Here is a 23,014-nt window from a genome sequence, read left to right as displayed (position 1 = left end):
GTTTCCGTGGACATTATGGTGTGAAAATATGTTTGTGTAATTTGGGTTTGCATGCTTTTTCTTATTTAATATCCTACTTCAGTGTTACTCCATTCTTGATTTTTTTTCCCTTTGTATTAGAAAATGGTCTTGTGTGTGTTGTTTTCAGGGAGAAAGGAGCAGTAGAGCAAGACGAAGATTAAGTGATCGCCACTGCAAACCTCATTCTGCCAGATGAATCAATAATCTACAAATTAATCTTGACTGATGATGGCAAAGGCTGTCTTGGTTTTATACTAGCTGTGCAGATCCTGGATACAACCTCATAACTCAGCATTGTTGCTAACCGGGAGCATCCCCCCTGTGGACACAGTTTACCATTTTCCCAATGAATACTTTCTTGAAGGAAATGCAACATGACAGTGACTTACATTTACTCCAGTGGTCTCCCCAATGGCTGATTTCAATTCAGCAGAGAAATTTCAAAATGTGATACAATAGACTGGAAACTCTACAGAAAATATGTGAAACTGTCATATAAAGGGATGAGTAATCATATTTTACTTTTTAACTGATAGCCAATTCATTAGCTACAGTAGGGTTAAGGGTTAGTACAGTTAAGGTTGGTTATTCATTTAAATTGACTACTTCAAGCTCAAATGATCAGTACACACAAGTAAACTGAAAACATGCTGTTTCAGAACATCTGATGTTGATCAGAACATCTGCCATTTCTGAAGCTAATTTTCTGTTACTACTTTAAGGGATAAATAAGTTCACCCACAGAGCATTGGTCATTGGCTTCTCCACAGTTTGGAAATGAAGCACTTACTTTTGCTGAATGAATTTAAAGATGCGGGTGGTAAATAAAAAGTTGGACACACTTATTTTACCAATTAGAAATTACATGAAAGACTTTGCTTTTGACATAATCATATTTCCATTACACAACAAATCTCTGAAGTTAAAAAGTCTTAAGTTGGAAAAACAAGTGTAAAAATGTTTGATTTTACTCAATTAGCCTTTAGCTCTCAACAGAGAGTGTGTTTAGAAATAACTCTTGGCCAAAATATATATTGCAGTTTAGGTTTTTGTCCAGGAGCATATTTTAAATACTTTCAAAAGAAGATGAAAAGTAGCAATTGATTATTCAAAACATGTAGGTAGCGAGCTGCTCTGAAATTTTAAACCTGAGTCGTAGTTCAATAAAAGACCTCTGCATTTAACAGATTGCATTTTCCCATAAAACACATCATGAACCAAAATGCATATAAGACAGTAATGAAACATCTAGAAGCAGTGTGTTAAGGAAGCTTTGCATTTCTAACAAAGCTATTAGATGCTAGCTTGAATGTTGGAGCCCTGACGTGTGAAAAGGGGTTTCTGGGATAATGAGAATCTCTATTTTAACATCCAGTTTTCTTTTTCAGTTTGACATAAATAAGATGTGTATTATGAATAATATATCAGTTTGGTGTCCTAAAAGAACTTACAACATAAGATATTGCACAAAATAAAATAAAAATATAGTTCTCAACCTTTAAAACTGCTCGTTTTAAAGTAAACTCGCCCAAACTTTAAATGTGTGCAGAATACATACTCTAAGACCAAGATTAATTTTGCGAGTTCATCTTGAACTAAAGTTTAGCCGATTGAACACAGACTCAAACTGGGTTGAGTTTAACCTACTTGGACTTTACTCTGGGCCAGAATGTCATGTGTAATGATTGATGAATAGATTGTTTATTGATCCCTCAAGAGAAATAGTTGTGTTGAAGCAGCAAAAGAAACTAGCACTTTCATAAATGGCAAATGGACCATGTTTATGTTGCGCTTTTGATGTCTTGTTGACCTTTCAGAGTGCTTAGAGTAAAAGTCACATCTATCCATTCAAGTTGATACAGTTCTTCTTAGAAATAGAAGGGGGTTAACCCCTAACCCTTTATTTATCTTAAAGGGTAATTACATTGTTGCAGTAAAGTTTTTTTTTTCTAAACAATCAATATAAATGTTCATTATTTAATTTTGTATTTATTGCTTCTAATAGGAATGAACTCCTGTATCTATCTATGTCACATCAAAGATGAAGAAGCCAACTACTGATCACATTCCATTATAGTGTACATGCGTAGCCCTTTTCTCTATCATACACACAATCACTGACCTATTAACACATCAGGTCCAAATTATACTTTGGTGTCTTTCCCAAGGCTATTCTAACATGGATTGGTGACGCCTGGAATCAAATCGCTGACCTACCTCAGATTGGTAGAAGATTGAGGCACATATTGAAAAATCTGAGCTTCATTAACAAATAGACTGCTCCCTCATTTCTTGTGTACAGCATCATTGATCCTGCAGGCCAGTCTGTGATACAAGTTGAACATATTCAACTGAACATGTTCAAATTAAACACCCAAGAATCTGTATTGCTCAGTGACACTATCTTCCTTACCCACGATGGTCACAGATGGTCACACTGTACTAAATTGATACCATTTAGGTAATTCAGTTAAATTTTACTATTTTCAGTGGCTCTTTACCTGGGTAAGAAATCGAACACTTTAAAATCAATGATCAAATAAACATTACTACCGAGCAAAGCTGTAGTCACTGGTTCGTAATTGTGATTATTAGGCTCAGATAGGAATCATTGAAGGTTGTCTCTGTTTTCTTTTTTTGTTTGTTTCTAATGTGTTTTTAACCTGAGGTAGCTGCATACTGAAGTGGGGTCACAAAGGATACACCAACTGTGTCATTTAAAGTCAGGAAAAAGTAAGAAGGCTGCATTCAGAGAAGTCTTTTGAAGGGGACTGTCTTATCATTTTCAGTCTAAAACACTGACTTCAAAGAATCCAGCTCCTGAATTGGGCCACAGAAAACACAAATACAACAGCGTAAACTCAGTGACGCACTTGCTGAAGACCATTATTAAGATCATTATTAATTGGGTTATATTACAAGATGCATGACCTAAACCCATCTTTACACATTATATGTGATTTGATTAGTAATGTCTTTACATGAATAGGCTTAGTCACTGATAATTTGTTTATATGGCCATAGAGGAATAGATCCAATTCTCTCTATGTGTTTATATTACTCATAAATATGGAGGACAATAAAGTCTGAAATCCCATGACTAATTTCTACTGACTGGGCTGAACGCTTGGACAGAGACTGTTTGGGAAAGCTCTTAGTGCAGTACCCTGCAGAAACATTTCAACCTTGTGTAATTGCCTCTGAGTTCAAAGAATTTATGACAAGGAACATTAACTAATTGCAAACTGTTGGTATTCTGCGATGTTTTAAAATTATAGTCTGTATCCTCTCCACCTCTAACTGTTGTTCCATTTTTACCTTCTGTTTTCTTTTATTAGAAATTGCCACTTAATTAAAACAGAATGTTATTGTTTGTTCTCCACTGCAAACTACTTTATGAACTGTTATCTCTCAACTGGGAAAAATAATCCCATAATCTCAGCTGGATCAGACTGGGTATATAAAAGTTAATAACGCATTGCCCCTTTCATCTGTCCTTGAAGTCGGAGGTGAGTGTCTAGGTTTTTCCAACTGTGCTGTAATGAAGGAAGGTAACTTTCTGACTTCTGCCGGGTGTCAACCTCAGGAAGAACATCTGTCAGTCTTCCAACTTTCTCATAGGACAGGAGTTACAATGCTAAAGCATGTGTTGGGAGTGGATTGGACAATAGTGAAGTTGAGAAAACACCTACTCTAACACAACATATTATATATGATAAACATAAATATTTACGTAGAAAAGCTATTGAATTTGCAAAAAATGTCTTATTTGGCCTGGGAATGCAGATGTCCTGGAGATACTATATGTAGTTTAATATGATGAACTCCTTCATCAAAAATACAATGATACTGTGTTTATTATAACTGAGAAACCCATCAAATGTTTGTGTTTCAAAAGTTTGTACAAGTCAATCTTTGAAAGACTTAATTAAATGAAAATATTCTCAAATTTTCCTGGAGGCTACTTATCACCTGTGTAACAAATAATCAGTTGATTGATAAATGATTTTATTTTGAAGCACATTCTTTTATTTATTTTTTCAACATTGGCCACACCCTTAACCATCTTAATATTCAATCTTTTTGCATAATCAAATCTGACACAATAGGTGACTTTCATGACAATGCCCTTTCTGCAGTAAGACAAAATCTCAAATGTAGAGGGTGGCGTCCAACAGCAAGAGCCCAGTGGAGTCATGTTTAATACCTATCTGACAACAGATCCTTTCATCACATGGATGCCACTCGACTCCTATTAAAATCCACTGCGGGGGACTTGTTTCCTCTCCCTTTGACTACCATAGCCAAGGTCAGAGCGGAAGACATTCATAGTGTAACCTTCTTGGAATTAAACTAACATTGTTTCTTAACATTAAATTAAATCATAAATAAGTCTCAAGACATATATGTTTGTAGATAGATTATGTTATGTCAGCTCAGGTATTTGAAAATAACATAAACTCTTACTGGTATTTTCAACAGCCCATAGTTGGAAAAAAAATAGATTAAAGGACAATAACTGAGGAACAGATTGGTAACCTTGAACACATGTGTATGCAGTCCTCTGCAACTTAGAGACCAAGATGCTCTTCCTGATTATTTGCAGTCTCAGTAGTTGTAGATCCCAGTTCTATTGGTGACAGGTAAGTGAAGAGAACGGGCTTACAGTATTTCCCCAACATATCAAGCACTTTAAGACAAGTACTGTTACAACCAAGTATCTTAAGAATTAATGAGGGGGAAATGACTCACTGGCTGACAATGGGAGGACACTGTACACTGGGCAAAAGAATGAAGCAAGTCAAAAGTTGACTTTGTTCAGATTTTATAAGAATAATGTCAAATGAAAACAGACACACATTGCTAATTACTTATTCAATGTTGTATGCCTGTGCATATGCAACAGTACTCCATCAACATACTGGGCCTTTTATGTGTAAATCAATGAAAAGAAAAAAAGGCATCAGAAGGAAAGTAGATGGTCGATATTGACTGAAATCTCTTTAACTGCCTTTACATCTGTAAATGTCTGACATTAAAAATAGTATATATACATATATGTATATGTATATACATATATATATATATATATATATATAGAGAGAGAGAGAGAGAGAGAGAGAGAGAGAGAGAGAGAGAGGGGCATTATAAACATTAATACTAGGCAAACTGAGATAAATTGTTGAAATGGTATGGAGAAGACGGAGCCCATCATTTACAGGTTGCTTTTAATCAGTTTTAATCAGTTCTTCTGAACTGTAGGTTACAGTTAAGCCTGGGCAGCTGGCGACTCTCAGCGCACCGCCTGGTGACAGCTCTGCAGGCTGATAAGTGCTCTGAGAGAGGTAAGGAACACACATTCAAGACTCGCCCTGCCCTCAACAGCCCGGAGAACCGGAAAGTTAAGTTGAAGAAACCCCCCATCCTGGTGATTTAGAGCATAAATAACCAAGTTTATGTAACAGTTTATCTGCCTTGGTACAATCAGGCGCGCAACAGAAGGTGAGCGCACATGGACGAACATTTGTCAGTTTGATTCAGTGACCGAAATATAACTGAAAAAGTTAAGCCAGCGACAGAGGAGTAGCGGAAGCCTACAATGTCTAATTTCCTCGCTCCCTGTCAGGGGAACACACGGAGGTCTTCGACTGTGGCACGTGGAAGAAGACCGCTGGATTTGGAGCTGTCGGAATCCACATTTAATGCGCATGATTATGGGACACCTGTTGGCAACACTTCCCACGTGAGAGACAAAATGCAAGAGGATTGTAGCTCCCCCACCGATGTACCTCCTGTTCATCTACACCCCTACTTATCTCATCCCCGGATGTCTGTGCGAATGTCGGTGTACAGCACCGGGGTTCGTCCAGTCCTCACCCGCGCCTACATCCAAGGACGCGTGTATAACTTTCTGGAAAGGCCGTCTGGCTGGAAATGCTTCGTGTATCACTTCGCAGTGTAAGTGTTTTTATTTTCATAATCACCCTGATCCGTGGGGTATTCAAGGTCATAATTGCAACTCTGAGATCCAAATTCAACAAGGAGTAAGTTCGAGATTTCGAGCCTAGAAAGTCATCACTGCAAGTACTGTGAATTTCAGAGCAATGCTGCTCTGATTCCACATACCACACGAATCCCCTTTAAAAACACTATAAACATAAACATGGTCGAACTATAGCAAATTTAATTAAACAAAAAAACAAAACACAAATCACCCCAGACATGGGAAAGTAATCCCTCAAAGAGAAAGTAATCCCCCATGGGACCACTGAAAGAATATTTTACAGATATTTTCATTTGGAAGACTATTTTCCCATGCATAACTCATTTAAAAACAATTGAACCTTCCTTAAAAGTTGTTGCTACTAATAAATTATGCTCTACACACAAATAAAATGCCACTGTTTAGTTTTTTTCTCATAACCCACCTCCGAGAAACCCACAAAGTATACTAATCTGAAATAATTCTGCCGCAGGTTTAGGAATGTGGGATAGGATTTTCCAGCACACTCCCATGTGTCTTGCCTGTCCCCACTTGCTGGCATTGATAGCAGGCAGCTAAACTTGGCAGGATGTGTGCTGTGGAGGAGGTAGTGGCCCGGTCTCGCACTGCCACCCCGTGACCCCATGGTGTCGGTGGGGACTCAGAGGAATGCAGCCTGTCGGAGCAGGTTAGAGTCTCGCTGACTCAGAGGGAACATGAACAAACATAATGCAATTCCAGCATATTAGAACAGTCCCAAGAATAAATGCACAGTGCACTATAAAAAAGATAACTTCTTGTTATTATTACAGTGGAATCTTGTTTATCATTTGGGTTATTATCTGACTGTACATCAGGTGCAGAGCTGCAAAATGAGGTGCCTTAAATCTTCTTGTAATGGCTACTATTTGCTAATATAAAAGGTTGTTGTAACATACAAAAGCAATACGTTTTTCACTGTGTCCATAGCAAATTTAACTTCTTTGGTTGTTTAATCTGGTGATTATTCGCAAATCTTTGTTTTAATATTGAGCATGCCCTGGCTGACTAAACTTAAGTCTGTCACATTTAGCCCTAATTCTCAGTGTTTACTGCAACTAAGTTCAGGCCCAGCCATGTCTACTCATATTTGAATTTTTTGGTATCACTACAGGTACAGAAATGTTGGCCTCAAGGCTAAATGAAATCTGCCTTTCATTTTTCCCCCTACTAAAAAAAGCATACGAGAAGCAGCCCCTGTATTGATTGTAAATGTTCAGCAGAGTGATCAGAAACTGTAAGAGTCGACGAGAGCCATGCTGCAGGTCGATGCATGAAATTGAAAATTTGTACTAAGCACGATGATGGAAGGCTGCAGGGTAGTGTCATAAATCTTACGTTCAGAATCTGTTTCTGTTGGCTGGCCGTGCACATAAACAAGGTCAAAGTTAAACAAAGGAGACACTGCAAAGTCCTGTCCTTTGCATTGGATTCAGCTGATACAAGAGACAGACAGATGCAGTATTTGAAGGACAGAGTATTGTGACTAAACCATAACCATAGAAACTTTGGCATGATTTGTGGTCCTGTTCAATTTCATTATATAGGCTGTATTTGATTGTGTATTGTGGTGTAATTTATGACAAATCCCTCCTTGTGTATGGCGTTATAATGTCTAACAGTTTTTGCGGTCAGTCCAGACCCTTGTTTTGTAAATGTTTGTGTGGGAGAAAAGCAGCTAAGAACAAGCATGGCCTTATCACTGGCCCAGAACTCAAACTAGAGGGTGACCCGAAGCCTTATCAAAGGTACCCTTCTGAGTGTGTGCGTGTGTTTGCACTTCTATATGTATGCCGCTTTGGTGATACTGTATGGCTCTGGGACGTTGTGTTCTGATACAAGTAAAAATTAGTACATTTGTTTAGACAAGAATGGATGTATATTTAGCATTTTCAGAAAAAAAAAGCATTTCCACATGTTGTATTAATAGTCTCTTCTGTCTTAGCTCACCACTTGCTTGTTTTGTTTTTGTGCTAAAGCAGAGCAGTTAAATGCAATGTTTTGGTCAGCAGCAGCATGGATCCATCCCACATGCTGGTTATGGATGTGTCAGCCGGGAGAGTTAAAAGAAAACAGATATCAAACAGTATTTTTCAGACTGAGCTCTATTAAACTGAACCACATATTCTGTCAAGTAGTCAGAGGAAGGAAATTCAGACACATATTTTAATGATTTAACAAAAAGACTAAGAGATCACAAATTGTTATCCCTCTCCATCAGAGCAACATTTTGACTTACTGTTTGGATTTCATTGTTTATTTTACTAAGCAGGGGAAAAAAATCTGTACTTTTATTATTTTTCTTTCTCCAGCTACTTCAGTTCTCTGTACTCCTGCGTCAAACTCAAGCATGAAAAATATTTCATTTGACTCCAAAGGGAGCTATGATTCTTAGTGGAGCACATAAACAAGTTTACCCATCAGTGATGACCTTCTTTCACATAACTATTAGTCCCATACTGACTAAAGCTTTGGCTCTTCTGTTGCTTTACACCAATATTTATGATACTGTCAAATTTGAAAATAACAGCTGGTGAAATGGTCAGCCGAGTCACCACCAGTTTTTATCATATCTCCTTTTTTGTTTCAAATTTTACAGCACAACAGACTGCAAATGAATCTGTCCATCAATAATAGATAGGAGCAATGCTTTGAGCTTTTGTTTAGAGTTCAGCTGTGCTTATGTAGCTGTGCCAATCTATTATTTTGTCTGTTGCTACCCTAAGCCCCAGGGTGCCAGACAAACATACAGAGCTTGTATTATCTAACGGCCTGGAGGTAAAAGAAATGAAATATGATGGTGCAGTTAGTGGTGAAGGAAAGATGAGTCTGACAGTCTCAGATCAATAAATGGTGAAGCGGAAGTGTTTTGTTTACAGGCATTTCAAATGCCTTGAAATAATTTGAGCAGAGCATCCCCGACAAATTGTAGTCATTATCACACCAGCGTGTGGTTTTGAAGAGTTTGATGCTCGGTTGTCTCTTTGATCCTCTCTCTAACTGCCCCTGTCACACTTTTGGCTAGAATTCTACACTGCATATTAACCTGTCTTTTACATTTTTTGTCCACTTTCTTGTCATTCACCTCCCATTCAGCAAACTGACTTGTATTTACTTAGCAAATATACTGAAGATGTCATTTTTAAAAACTCCAGAGTAATTTAACTGTCCTGCTTTGTCTTCTTGTTCAGTTCTTTCATACAAGACCAGCTGTTATGGTGGTGTTATACACCAGTTCTGAGCAGGTCCCTCCTCAGTCTTTTATCTGTGTTGACGTGTGGTGTGCACGCTCATGCCTATATGTGTATGTGTTAGCTTTAAGGGGGGAGGGGGTATTTGGATTCCTGGCTGGACTTCAATAAGCTCAGACTGTAGCAGACTGTGGTGATAAAGGTCTTCATGGTGCAAACACTGACTGGAAACTGTAACGCTCTCTACACATACTTTCCATCATGTCTGCTAATATTTGAACAAAACAGATTTTTAAGAGCTGCCATCTGAACGTTTAAGACTAAATTTACTGGATGACAAGTGAGACAAGTCCCTCAGCGCTGTTTCCCTCATACCTGTGCATTTATTGTTAAATGTATAAAAACAACTGAATGGAAAAACTCTGAATTAGAAAAAAATCTCTAAATATTGCAAGAAAGTTTCTATACTAGCAAAAGGTTAAACATTTGGCAATACTCGGACATAAATGGAGCAAATGTATAATAGTGAATAGAAATCAGAGTGAATGCACACAGGAGTCCATAGTTGTAACAACAGTTGTTGAAAAGTCACAGTGTGTATTTTTCTTTCATATTTTGAATTATCAATCTTAATAAACTAATATTTCAAAATTATGTTTAAAAAGATGTGATTAGATTTCATAAAAGTGTCGAAAGTAGTTTTGTGGATTTCCCCCCCCCCAAGTTCTTATGAATCCTCCTTCTCTTAACCTCATGATATTTTCCAACAAGGTCAAATACAAGCATTTAGGAATAGATTATAGGGGGATTTAGGGTGTGATTACAGTCATTCTTTGACTTATTGAGCATCTGTTTTGCTTGAGGTTCTCCTGTTTTTTTGATAACATCATCTTGTAGGGCCACCTTCTTCTTGTCCCTTGTGTGTGAGTGTGTCTACAAAGAAATAATTCTGCAAAGGCTAAAAAATTGTATATATGAAGAAATCCTGTGTTAAGAGGTCATTTTGGGTAGTCTTTCTCAATACATTAAATTCTTTATCAGTGATATATATTTTTTTTTCTGTGTGTTTGGTTCCAGATGTTATTTTGGTGTATTGCTACTAGAATAATGGAAACATATCAGTTTAGTTATACACACATACACAGTGTCCATCTGTTCTGCAGTAAAACCACTCTGCAATAAATCCGGTTAACATTATCATTTTTAAACTAAGCAGCATTACCACAGCCACATGCTTTCTCCACTGAAGAACGGCAACTCTTCAGTGGAGGACAAGTGATTATCTCACGTCTTCATTAAATTACTACCATCTACTGTCTGAGGTAACATGAACAACAAAGATCTAATGGGTGATTTAATCAGAGTGCCATTATTAATCATGGAGCATACAGCAGCAGGAGATAAATTAATCTGAAAGTAACTGTATCCACATCATCTGATAATGTGAGCAGTGAAGAATATGTTAACTAACTGGGAACTGTCATATGCAACTCCACACTCACATGCATGCTTTAATTTAAATAAAAACATGGAGCCAAGGGCACTTAGGCAGCAAATCTTAGGATGGTCACATAGCGAATCAGGATATAGACTGAAAGGAAAATCAATGTAATGTAAATGTAAACAAATTGTCCATTTTTTAAAATCTTTTTGTGAAACCCAGCCTATCCAACGAGTTTAGGTGCTGAAACAGTGAGATAAATCTCAAGTAAACAGTGGGTGAAAACAAAGTAAAGTTTAAAAGTGAAAGCATTGATGGTTGATTAACTAGAGTCCTCAGTGTGTGTAATTCCAACATCTCAACATGTAATTTCTTCATTAATTTGCCTGTTAAACGTACGAGTACAAATCATCCCCACAGTAAAGACCTATGAAAGAAATTCTAATATTGCAAAAAACGTTTGTGCCACCCAGAAAAACACACACACACATGATTTCATTCAGAGGTTCTGCCTTTCATCACCACATCCGTCAACACCTCTTGCCAAAGGAAAAGAAAACTTTGCCCTTGGATTTCGCTGTCAAACTTTCTGCAAAATGTAATACTACTGCCTCACATGACAGGCTGAAACACATGTGAGCAAGGCAATAAGGCACAGGATGGTTCATGACTCATATTAAAGTTCACCCTGCTTTCCTGTCTTCCTCAATTTTCATCAGATCGATCAGAATCTCTCATTTTGACCTTTACGAACAGGTGTGAAATATGTTTGAGACAGCGTACCTAATGCTGGCCTTTATTTCATGTTATAAAGTGTTACATGGAAACTTTTAAACCAAGCAGTTCTTCCCATCAACACATTCATAAAAAGACTCGAAATCCGGTTTTAAGAGTCAAAAGTTCAAAGTCCTGTGAATGCTGCTTATAGTTGTGATGTAGTGTCACAGGAGCTTAAAACTTGTTTCACAAGAATTATGTTTTTTTTTTCTCTCCCTCTCAAGGAGTTTCAGGCATCCTGTTGTGTGGTACTTGAAACACTTGTAACCTTGAGAGGGATGAGAACAGTGTTAGAGCAATTTAGAGTTTGACGATTCTGTGTGTGCGTTGTGTTAAGTGTGAGCAAACCCGTGTGCTCGTTATTTGAAAAGTTTATTATGTGCTCTGCATTTGTACCATGGAATTCAAAAAGGTATTTCCTTCAGAGCGCCGTCAATAAGTGTTTCCTTAGATCCAGTCAGACACTTTTCAGGGTAAAATTTTCAAGTAAAATTTGACTTTTTAAAAAAGTTTTTCAGAGGGTATAACTTGAACCAGACACCAAAGTTGAGTTAAGTTTTGCAGATTAAAACAAACTGTGAAATGCATGAACATGAGGAGGGATTTTTAAAAGTAGATCAAGAAGAATCATGTTCGCCTGATGTAACAGATGACAAGCCATGCAAAGCTTTGATTAAAGGAAAAACTACATTTTTTGATGAACAAGATTTAATCCAGTTAATTATGCAATTGGATCTTGTTAAAATAAAGGAAATGAAAATGATCACCAACATAAAATTTACTGACATTCTCATCGAGACTAATATGTGTTCTGCTTTTATTTTCACAGCTTTGTTATAGTTCTGGCCTGTCTGATCCTCAGTGTCCTCTCTACCATTGATCAATACCAGGACCTCGCTTACACAACCCTCTTCTGGGTGGTGAGTGCTAACTTTGATTAAAAAGTAATACCTGCTATTTTCCTCAAAAACAGAAAAAGCTTTTGTTTTGTTTGTTTGTCATTTGATTTGGGATTATGGTTCCCCTGTAGAAATAACTCTAAAGGTCAGGCATTTCAGTAAATGCCACAAAACAACATGATATATAAAGCAAAACAGAGTGCACTGTACAGTATCATTGAGATAATGAAGCAGTTATAAAACATTTATGTTAAAATATAGGCTACTCATTCAGATTAGATCAACTACACTGACGATAGCCTTAAGGTAAAACTTAATTGAAACAAAAGTCAGTTTAATTGTAACCTGTTCAACAAAAGAGATTGCTCATGTAATATTCATGCTACATCAAACTCACTGGCTATGGCTTGCAGCTTGTGTAAGGTTCTAACATAACCTGTAAGATGACTCAATGTGGACACAGTACAATTAAGAAACTAGATTTTGAGACTTCTTAGAAAAATAACTTTTATGTATGTGTGTGTGAATTACAAGCATTTAATTGCAACTTTTCCTATGAAAATGTAGTACCAGCTACCTTCCTATTAGACACACTTACAAGCTTTTCAGAAAAGGTGTGTTCAGCTCTTTATTTAATATAAGAAATATCTTCTTTCAGGGACCTTTCCAGCATCATTAAAACGTGACGTTGTCGAGACTCTACTCAAACAGAGAAATCTGGATAATTCAATGCTTAGTAACTACAGGCTGATCCCTAATCTTCCCTGAGTAAGAGATCATGGAGAAAGTTATTTTGTATCAATTTTTGTAACTTCTTGTAGATGAATGATGATCTTCATGGGCTTTAACTGGGTATTACATCACAGCACTGAAACTGTTCTTTTTTTTGGACTTTGCTGTGCACATTAAGGAGGACGGAAGTCTCAACACTGATGGTTGCTGAACACCTACAGACACAGACCAGAATGTATCTGTTATTTGAGGGCCAGTGTCCACATAGCGCCTTTCTCTGGCAGGAAAGAGCTGGCTGCTGGCATTTAGCTGTTTCCATGACAACAACATCTGAACAGTACCTAGCCTAGATCTCCACTTTACTGCTGTTAATGATAAACTGGGTTTACCTCTTTGTTTCTGTATTATCTATTTGTCAGTCTACTTCTTTGACATGTTTTTTCCACCATGAGTACTAAACAGAGGAAGGTTGCCCTCATGTTAATGATTGAGTCTGCCATAACACAAGTGCAGGGAAATGTCAGTGCACAACACAGTTTGTCAGAAACTGCAGCACAGTGAATTTCACAGTCCTGTGCATGTGGCACTTTCAGATAAACAAGGGACAGTTTTAAGTAGGGCTAATTTCTCATTGTTCAGGGTGACAATCAGCTGCACAGATCTTCTGCGTGATCAGCTTCCACCGGTGGAACAAACTGCAGCTCAAACAGACCATCACACTATTAATAATAACATTTAGTGTCCAGCCAACCTATCCCCACAAATTGACTTTTCTAAACACTTCTGTCTGACTTGTCATCGAGGTTAGACAGACAGAGCGAGAACAAGGTTATTTTATGTTTCCTAGTTAGTGTGATGACAATTTCTGTCCATATGATTGGTTGCCTAAAAGAAAGCCAGCATGATGATATCAGTGCCTTTGTGACAACTTCAGAGATTTTCAACTTTGTGTCAGAGTAGCTGCACTAAAATGGTGGAGCTACCTGAAAAAAACACTGGATGAAGTGTTTTTTTCTCAAGTCGGCTGCATGAAGATGTTCATGCTCGATACTCATTGGGAACATTTTTAAAAAGGTGCTGGCAAAGAGTTATGTGGACGCCAGCCCTGGTACACATCACCAAATGGAAGACACATTATCTGCCATCAAAACCTTACAACATTGAGGTGAGATTGTTCCTGCAAAGGTTGAGAAAAAAAGAAAAGGAACACAAACACATCTAGGAATCGTTGCAAACATGTGGACACCCAAAATAGGCCATTGTCAAGTAAAGTAAGAAATCTGGAAAAAAACGACACAACATACATCAGAGGCAAAGAAGAAGAAGAAGGGAAGAATATTGTCATTCCATATGTGGCTTCAGTGTCTGTGAAACTCAGAAGGATTTTCTCCAGACACTACTTCAAACCCAACAACACCTTCAGACAAAAACTTGTTCACCCGAAGGATTAAACACTCAAAAACAAGCCTTTAGTGGCATTACACATGCAGTCTGGACAACACAGGACACATGGTCTAAGAGAGCTGTTAAATGGGAAAAACCTACATAAAGCAGAGCAGGTATTGCCTATTTTAAGCTTACAATGACTCTCTCGAAGATGACAGTGACCTAAACCACCCACAGAATGGGTCAGTGACACATGTGACCTCAATGACTCCTAAAGTGTGAAGATGCCAACAATAGCATATAAGCCTGAAACTCCAGCTGGTCAGAACTGAAGAAGCCTTTAGGATGAGAGGTGGAAAAGTATATGTAAGTGTAAAAATATATACAATATATATACAATTTAATATAAGTTTTAACAAAAAAATGTTTAAAAAAAAATATCTACAGTGTAGGTGTAATGATGCTGATCAGCGGTTCGTGAAGCTTAGGTGTCAGTGAGATGCAAGAAGAGTGACTGAGAGCTGAATCACCCCCTTTTTCTTATAATAACATTGTTTATATTTCAAATTCAGCCTGCATCATTTTCTACACATCAGATCTTTCCTTTAACTCCCATCATCTGCTGTGTGTGTTGGATTAGTCTGTTTATGTTGGCTGACATATGCAAGAAAGCTTGATTATGGTACATTCAGTCGTTACTGAGGCATTTTTCTTCCTATTGCTTTTTCTAAACAACTCAAATCAAACAAATAAATATACGGACTCAATATAAAGTTCTTCTGGAAATTAAATACATTACGTGCCGATACACTTGTTTAATTAAGCACTGAATAAATAGAGTAAACAGAGATTTTCCAACTAAAGGATTTTCTTTTTTGTTTATTTTCTTTAAAAAAAAAAGCAAATATCAAACCTCGGTTCCTGCTGCCTGAAAAGTTATTTTATTTGTTGATTACCCAAACTTCTGCCTCACTAAAAACAATTCAGGAACAGTTCTGATCAACCACATATCTGCTTTCTACGAACAACTGTAGTGTCCCGCTGTTCAACAGGGTGAAGGCGCCTCCTTTAAAATCAGTAGTAAAATGGGATAAACTGAGCCCCGAGCTGTTTGGGCGATGGGTAAGTCCCTTAAGCTCAGATGAAAGAAAACCCTTAGCAAAGGATAAAAAGAACTTGAGGTTGTTCTGTGTTGAAGACTGAAGTTCACCTTGGATTGAGAATAACGGGATAAGATAGTCATGGTGTTTTATTGGCTGCCACGTCAAATACTACAAGCTCATTGTTGGATTAAAAAATAAATCTACTACACATGCTTATGGAGTATAAATAACTGGAAAAATGTCAATTTTGTTAATATAACACAAGCATAAAATATGAATTTTATGGCAAACTGATTTTCTGCCTACGGTTCACCCTCTGGAAGATGTTTAATCTTCTTATTCTTCTCTTCTACATAGATACTGAATAATTAGAATTTGCAACTTAACCTCTTAAAATCTCAGACGTTCATCTCCTCCATCCCCTTTCCCATAGAGACTGTGGTGTACTAGCTTTTCAGTTTAGAGATTTACTCTGACCCTGCCACTCTTTCATCCTCGCCTCCTCCACCACAGAAGTGTCTCCTTTGTCTCGTTTCCTTCTTCCTGCACACTCAAGGTTAACACAGACCACTCTCTTCTTTACTTGGAGATGCAGCTCTGGCTGACAGTGTTTGTAGGAGAGTGTTTGGCCAGATGCTTGGCAGCCTGCCTGAGGAATCCATGTTCTCAAAAGATTGTTTTTTCTCACTTTCCAAATAGAAAACACTACAAACAATTTAAAGTATTGCTGCATTTAATTCAATTCTGGACCAAAATACCTAAGTATTCTGGCCATGTGCCATTTAAGATGTTTAAGATTTTTGTGATTTTACTAATGCAAGACCATCAAGTTTTGCTTGAATGCTATATATATATATATTTTTTTTTAATGACATAAGTGGCAGGATGAACAAGACTCGATGTGAATCAATGATTGATTTGGGTCAAAAGATGTTGGAGAGATGAACTCTGGGAGTGAGACTCAATGTGGGAGAAATTACTTTGGGAGGAATCCTAGATTTATTGTCCCTCTTGTGGTTTCAGTAATGAGAGAGAAGGCAGAGTGGAATCAGTGAAAATGTGGGGTTGTGGGGGGAATATATTTTAGAATTGTGAGATGTGAAATAAAAGGAGGTTAGGAACATGTAGCTGTGTATAACTTGGCTCCTTAACATAGCTTGCGATAATTTAGTTAATTATAGATAGCTGCCTTTTGAAAAGTTCAGCAGAATTGTCTTCCAGGTTGTAAAGCTTCATCACAGAACAATTGCAAAGCAAACATGGGGGTAATAATGTTATAAAATCATGTTTACTAGCTATCGCTCATGGTCTTCCCAGCTATTTATGGCAAATTGTGGTGCATTATCACCATCAGTGGAAGAGTGTGAAACCACTGGCTGGAGCATCATAGCCTCATGTATGATAACACATCATGCAAAATACTCACAAAAAAATTCTCTATCGTACGACGAGAAGCGAAAAATTTTATTGAGACGTTTAACTTTGTAGGCACATACTGTATTGGGATTGGGTCCCGCGGGACCCAACTCAAATCTCGCGGGAGCGGGCGGTATGAACTTTGCTGCGGGCGGGAGCGGGCGGCTAATAAAAAACACTACGGGATCAGGATGTAGCCGAGCGACATGATGTCAATAAATAATGTGGAAAGGAAGCTCAAAGAAGGTTTTTACAACACAAAGACAAAGCAAGGCAAGTCTGACAATTGGAGAAGTTTCTCAATTGCCCATGAATATCTTTATTAATAGCCTATCAAATGACGTGTTTTCTCATGCGGGTTTGGGAGAAGACACAACATCAATGCATTTCTATTATTGTGCGGGCATAAATTCTCAAAGTTTTGCGGGTGCGGGCGGGAGTGGACATACACATTGCGGGTGCGGGCGGTAATGGTCAGAAATGAAGAAAACAGTCCCGCGCAGGGCTCTGTGTAATGTATAAAGACCATTAGCAGAGTGGATCCTACCGCATCACACTTCCACTATAGTCTATGAAACTGGAAGCATCTGGTGTGAGAGCAGTACACAAGCTGGCAGCCCAGTCTCACCAGAAAACACGGATTACATACATTTGTCCAACATGGATGTAAACGTGAATTGCAATCTATGACTATAAATTGTGAGATGTTGATCTGTCCATTGGTTGCTGTTATATGTAGGGCAGCATTCATGTGACATGAGGGGAATCACAACAATGCATCTCACTTAGGCCTAATCATGTATGTTAGTTTAAATCCTTACCATTCGCTGATGTGAGTGCATTAAAAATGTAGAAAATACACTGACTGTTGAAAACATTGTGCAGGATGAATCTCAAATGAAAAAAGTGTTTAGCTTGTTACTGTTACAGTTTTTTAACTGGAGGTGGCTGTGGACAGATATTGTTGCAAAGCGACCTATGTGGAAAACCCTCCTGAACGTGATCAGTTACATTATTTTGCAAAAAGAGAACCCAAACAGTTTTAATTTGTCATGTCATAGGTGCTTAAACAGAGCTTCACAGATCAACTACTGGCAGGACTATCTCAACTCTTTTCTGTAACTCTTTTCACTCAAGAACACTAGATAATGTCCTTAAAATTTGGTTAAATCTGAAATCATCCTGACTTTAAACCAGGGAGGTGGCAGGGTAAAGTCTGGGCAGTCTTTAGTCTTACTATTTCAGGGATTTTATGTTTGCACATACAGTTCCTTCAGGTAATATCTAGCAAATTTCTGGGCTGCAGAGCATGTGTGAAAATGGCTTATGTGTCTGTTTTTTTCTTCACTTGCTGTTGGGTAATGTATAGATTTTTTTTGGAATGACAGTTTGTTTTTCAACCTTTTAGAAGAAATCCTCAGTGAATAAATTAAGAAATGTAACATTTATTTAACATTAGCTTCCAGGAACAATCCAATTTTCTCTTTTTGATACACCTCCAATAATTCTTAGCAGAAAACATCTGCTGCTCAGCATGGAAAACATAATCTGTCTGATTCTTAAGCGTTTTCCTATCATCATTCACTGCAATAGGATTGAGTCACCATTAAAAATCTATGAGGCTATTGATTTCTTGTCTTTCAGCCTTATTTCCAAACACTTGTCAGTGATTGAGGTACATGTGGAAGGAATTGCATTCTTATCCACACCAGTTTGGTAATTTCCACTTTGGGTTCATAGTGTGAAGCAGTTGATTTGTTCTTTAATCCAAGGAGCTCTGGATGAAACTTTCCTAAAGTTGAAATTGAGCTGCATTAATTTAGAAGCATGTGTGAGATTTTAGAAAGGACACATGTTGTTGTGGACTTGTTTAGTTATTGTTCAACACATTCTCATTCCCAGTGTGTCTCACACTGACGCTTTGTCAAGAACCCCTCATGTCAGTTTTCAAGGCATCAATCTCTGACACACAAGAAGCTGTTCTACAGCAGCATATTGCCTCTAGTGGTTTAGAACCAGCTGCACCGATTGAAACTGCGACAGGAAAAGCTCATTTTCAAAGTCTGGCTTATTAGCAAGTAACGAGGACTTCATAAGGAAGCTGAAGAGGAGGAGGAGGAGGATAGTCTGAATCCTTAAGCCTTAGTGTCTCCACTTCCTTATATCTTTTTGTTTATTTTACCTTTTGTACTCTACTTCTAGTCTACTTTGTTAGGCATTTAGAGCACTTGGTTATGGGATGAAAGAGATCATGGTTAGTTGTAAAAATGCACATTGACAGACACGCTATTGTCAAAATCCTTGCCGACATTTTCTATGTTGCTATGGCTACGCAGCCTATGGCCATTACATTACCAGCTCAGGAAACCTTGCACTTCCTTATGTAATGCTTTTGGGTTTTTCTTTGCATTAAAACCTTTGCAGCAGACTCTTTACCAAGTTTTACTATATATGTTTGGTAGAGAGGAAATGATGTAAGAGAACAAGAAGAAGACAAAACCATGGAAGTAAATCAACTAAACAATTGCACACTGTCCTCCTGAAAACATGCCCATGTTGCAATTGTTCATAGAGGAAGATACAGCAAATAATTACATTCAGATAATATATGATAGTTGTAGTTTGATAGTTGTAAGAGCACCTGCATATGCGGGGTAAACCATGGCATCCATGACGGTAACAGTCATGTTGTAAAAAGACTATTTTAAGTAAGTAGTTTAGTAGTTTCACTTTAGTAAATGGTTTCTACCCCTAATCAAGTGATGTTACTACCTAAAGTGAACCAAGAAGTGACAAATTCTTGTTGTAATGTGTTGCCTTTACATGTAAACAAGGCATGTATGATGTATGTTGGTCTCAATCTCATGTCACACAGACATCCATGGCTGAGAGTGCAGCCTTTAGCAGCACCATCCAATCAGCCCTTCTTCCTCTTCACTTGAACTTTCTGACTTCTTATACAAAAACTTGAGAATCGTGTCTGCTCTGATGTACAAAAGCTCATTTGAGTTATTTTTTCCCTTCTGCCGTGTAGCGGCGTTACATCGCAAGACACCATTATGAGCCATTCTGAGAGGTACGAACAAAAAACCTACGTGACCGTTTCAGCTGGAGGACTTATTGAAATATTGAGCTTGTGCTGGCATCAAGCTCTCTTATTGTAGCATTAAGACTAGAAACACCTACAGTGCACCTAAAAAGTTCTGGATGGCAAATGAAGGAAACGCTGTGCAAAAAAATGCAATTATAATTCCAACACTTTTGTTACAATGCCAAACCGCTCAGCTGAATAGGCTGGTACAAAAGAAAATGGATTTGCTGATTTCCCCATTTATCCGAATAAATGTATGGGTGTACTTGAAATGTTCTTGAGTTCTCAGGCAGATCTGTTCTTTGTGTGTCACTTCAGCCCACAAATTTCCAGATTTTTCATTTAGTGAAATGACAAATTAAGCTTCAAAACAGTTGTCCATAAACCAATAGGCAATACCATGGTGACTATGTCCATCTTTTCTATGCAGTCACTGATTCTCTCTGCAGTCAAACTCTAGCAAATGAACACAATAAATATCGCTATAAGTATTTGTTATAATAACAAATTTGTCAGACCCTAGTACACTTAACAACTGACTCAAATAACTCATCAATGATATGGGACAAATAGAACCTTAACAAATGGTGTATCTGCTGAGGGAGAATAAATAATCCTTCTTTATGTGTTATGAAATTATGAAGTCTGTGTAAGAAGCTGTTCAGAGCCATCACATTTGTAATTTAACCATATATGTTTAAAAGCAAACTTGACACAAAGCTGTGCAGTTTATGTTGCACTGAATAACCAGCAAAAACTGTCTGTTGTATGTTTTTTTTCATCCTCTGTCACTCTGCCTCATTTGTCAAACAGGAGATCTTCCTTGTGGTGTTCTTCGGTGTGGAATACTTCGTCCGCCTTTGGTCAGCAGGCTGCCGCAGTAAATATGTTGGCATCTGGGGCCGACTACGCTTTGCCAGGAAGCCGATATCTATTATAGGTGGAAACATAACATCCATGCTCACACATATCTAAACACATGCACACAAGTAGATATGCGACTCCTCAGCCTCTCACACAATTTCTAAACAATAGCAGTAATATACCCCGAGCATCATCCCAGAAATTATATATCTTAGACAAATTCAGCGTGAAATTAAAACTGTCTCTGCAATATTTTTCCACCTTCAGTTTTTCTTCTTAAAATAGAGCCAGGTGTTTTTTCTTTTTTCATATCCAGCAGTAAATGTTATTGTTAATATTATTCGCAACCCTTTTCACCTACATTGATTCATGGAATCATTTTAAAATGAAAACCAATGACAATTTCTTAATTGAATGCTTTACTTTTTTTGCACCTTCGTCTTTGGTTTTCCAACACTTGTGCTCGTTGCACTGACAATCCAAGTATATATATGCAAAAATATTCACATTTTTGTGCTTGTGTCATATTCATACTGATAGGCTCGTTCTCTGTTAACACAGATTTAATTGTAGTTCTTGCCTCGATAATTGTGCTGTCAGTGGGCTCCAAAGGCCAGGTCTTTGCTACCTCTGCTGTAAGGTAAGAGACTCTGTATATGCAGGAGGTAAATATATTCAACATAATGTAGATTCCTTGTTTGGTATGGCAGCAATGCCCTACACAAAGTCCCTATCTGAAACCCAATAACTACATGCTTTTGAGTTTAAATGCTCAATGTTTATTGTTTAAGTATCCATGTTCTTTGAGCTTATTGTGAGTGCATGCATACTTACATAGTGTGAATGCAATGCCAGTATGTAAGCACTTTTGTGACATTCCAGAGGGATTCGCTTCCTGCAGATTCTGCGTATGCTCCATGTTGACAGGCAGGGAGGAACGTGGCGTCTCCTGGGCTCTGTTGTCTTTATCCATCGGCAGGTACACTTTCACAGCTGCAAATGCACATTACGTGTCACGTCCACAGCCATCACTATCACCAGGTTTTCTGATTATTATTAGTAAGCTGGTTCTCTGTCTGCGGAGTAATAGCCTCTCCACATGTATTATTTTTTCCCTACTATGCAGTACAGGGTCTTTACATGGAATACAACACACAATTAAAAAAGGGAAAGAAAAAAGCACAATTGTGCATTAGATTGAGTTTTTAATGTTATAGGCACATCTGCTGCAGAGGATTATGTCTTCCTCTAGGGTGTCATTCAGCTGAGACACGGGGGTGGCTGCGATTATCCCCAGTGGCCACAGTAGTTGTCTTTAATGTCCATATAAAAGGAAAGTGATGAGCAGGGCATCATGGATTTTACTCATATAGTACCACCTGCTAGGTTTCATTGCCTTTGCCTCAGCTTATGATCATATTTCAGTAGCCACTGAACTTAGCCGGAAAGTGTGTGTGGGCACATTGAGATATTAGAACGATTTTCCAAACAGATTTCTGACCTGCTGTACTAAGAATCTCAAGCTTAGATTATAGAAAAACAGATACAGTTAGGATGCATAGAAAGGAAGAAACTCTCACAGTCACAATACCAAATGATGATTTTTTTGTAATCTGTTATGTTCTATTTTCATATAAATCTTCTCAAGCAATTAATTTAACAAAGGCAGTATGTAGAAAGTGTGGCATAACCGTAATAATAGATTATTAAGCTGAGCACAAAGGCTTGGTTTACAACTCTTTTCGACTTTGATCCTGAAAAGCAAAGCTTCATCTGCTCAGCTCTTGCTGTTATTATATCATTCTATAAGGATTATGAGCACAGGTTCAAGCCAACAGGTTTATGTAGTGAATTACCTTGTTAATACATGACCTAAGCAACCAACAAAATAGTGTGCCGTAACCTAAACTAATAGAGTTAAATAATTTTGACCTTATCCTAGTTAAGTAGTTCTAGTGCCCAGAGATACAGAGACTTAGTTGCCTAATCCTTGCCAAGGATTTATTATGTATATAATTTGCCCCATACCCACCTTTTGCTCTTCTTGACATTGCAAACTGTATCATATGCC

The 23,014-nt window shown here is 37.8% G+C and overlaps 1 protein-coding gene across 2 annotated transcripts in view; it reads left to right on the top strand.

The window, feature by feature from the left end:
• Positions 1–5,343: 5,343 nt before the first annotated feature.
• kcnq1.1 (potassium voltage-gated channel, KQT-like subfamily, member 1.1) overlaps positions 5,344–23,014 on the top strand; it is a 41,456-nt gene continuing 23,785 nt past the window's right edge. For both annotated transcript variants that reach the window (XM_072380004.1, XM_072380005.1), the window contains exons 1-5: positions 5,344–5,979; positions 12,282–12,372; positions 20,893–21,019; positions 21,505–21,583; positions 21,826–21,922. In XM_072380004.1, the coding sequence (XP_072236105.1) occupies positions 5,621–5,979; positions 12,282–12,372; positions 20,893–21,019; positions 21,505–21,583; positions 21,826–21,922 (753 nt within the window). In that variant the 5' untranslated portion in view covers positions 5,344–5,620. The remainder of the gene's footprint in view (positions 5,980–12,281; positions 12,373–20,892; positions 21,020–21,504; positions 21,584–21,825; positions 21,923–23,014) is intronic.

The sequence above is a fragment of the Leuresthes tenuis genome, unplaced genomic scaffold (assembly GCF_036924035.1).
Source record: "Leuresthes tenuis unplaced genomic scaffold, fLeuTen1.0.hap1 SCAF_2, whole genome shotgun sequence".
Lineage (NCBI taxonomy): Eukaryota > Metazoa > Chordata > Actinopteri > Atheriniformes > Atherinopsidae > Leuresthes > Leuresthes tenuis.
This window is presented reverse-complemented; position numbering and strand designations above follow the sequence as displayed.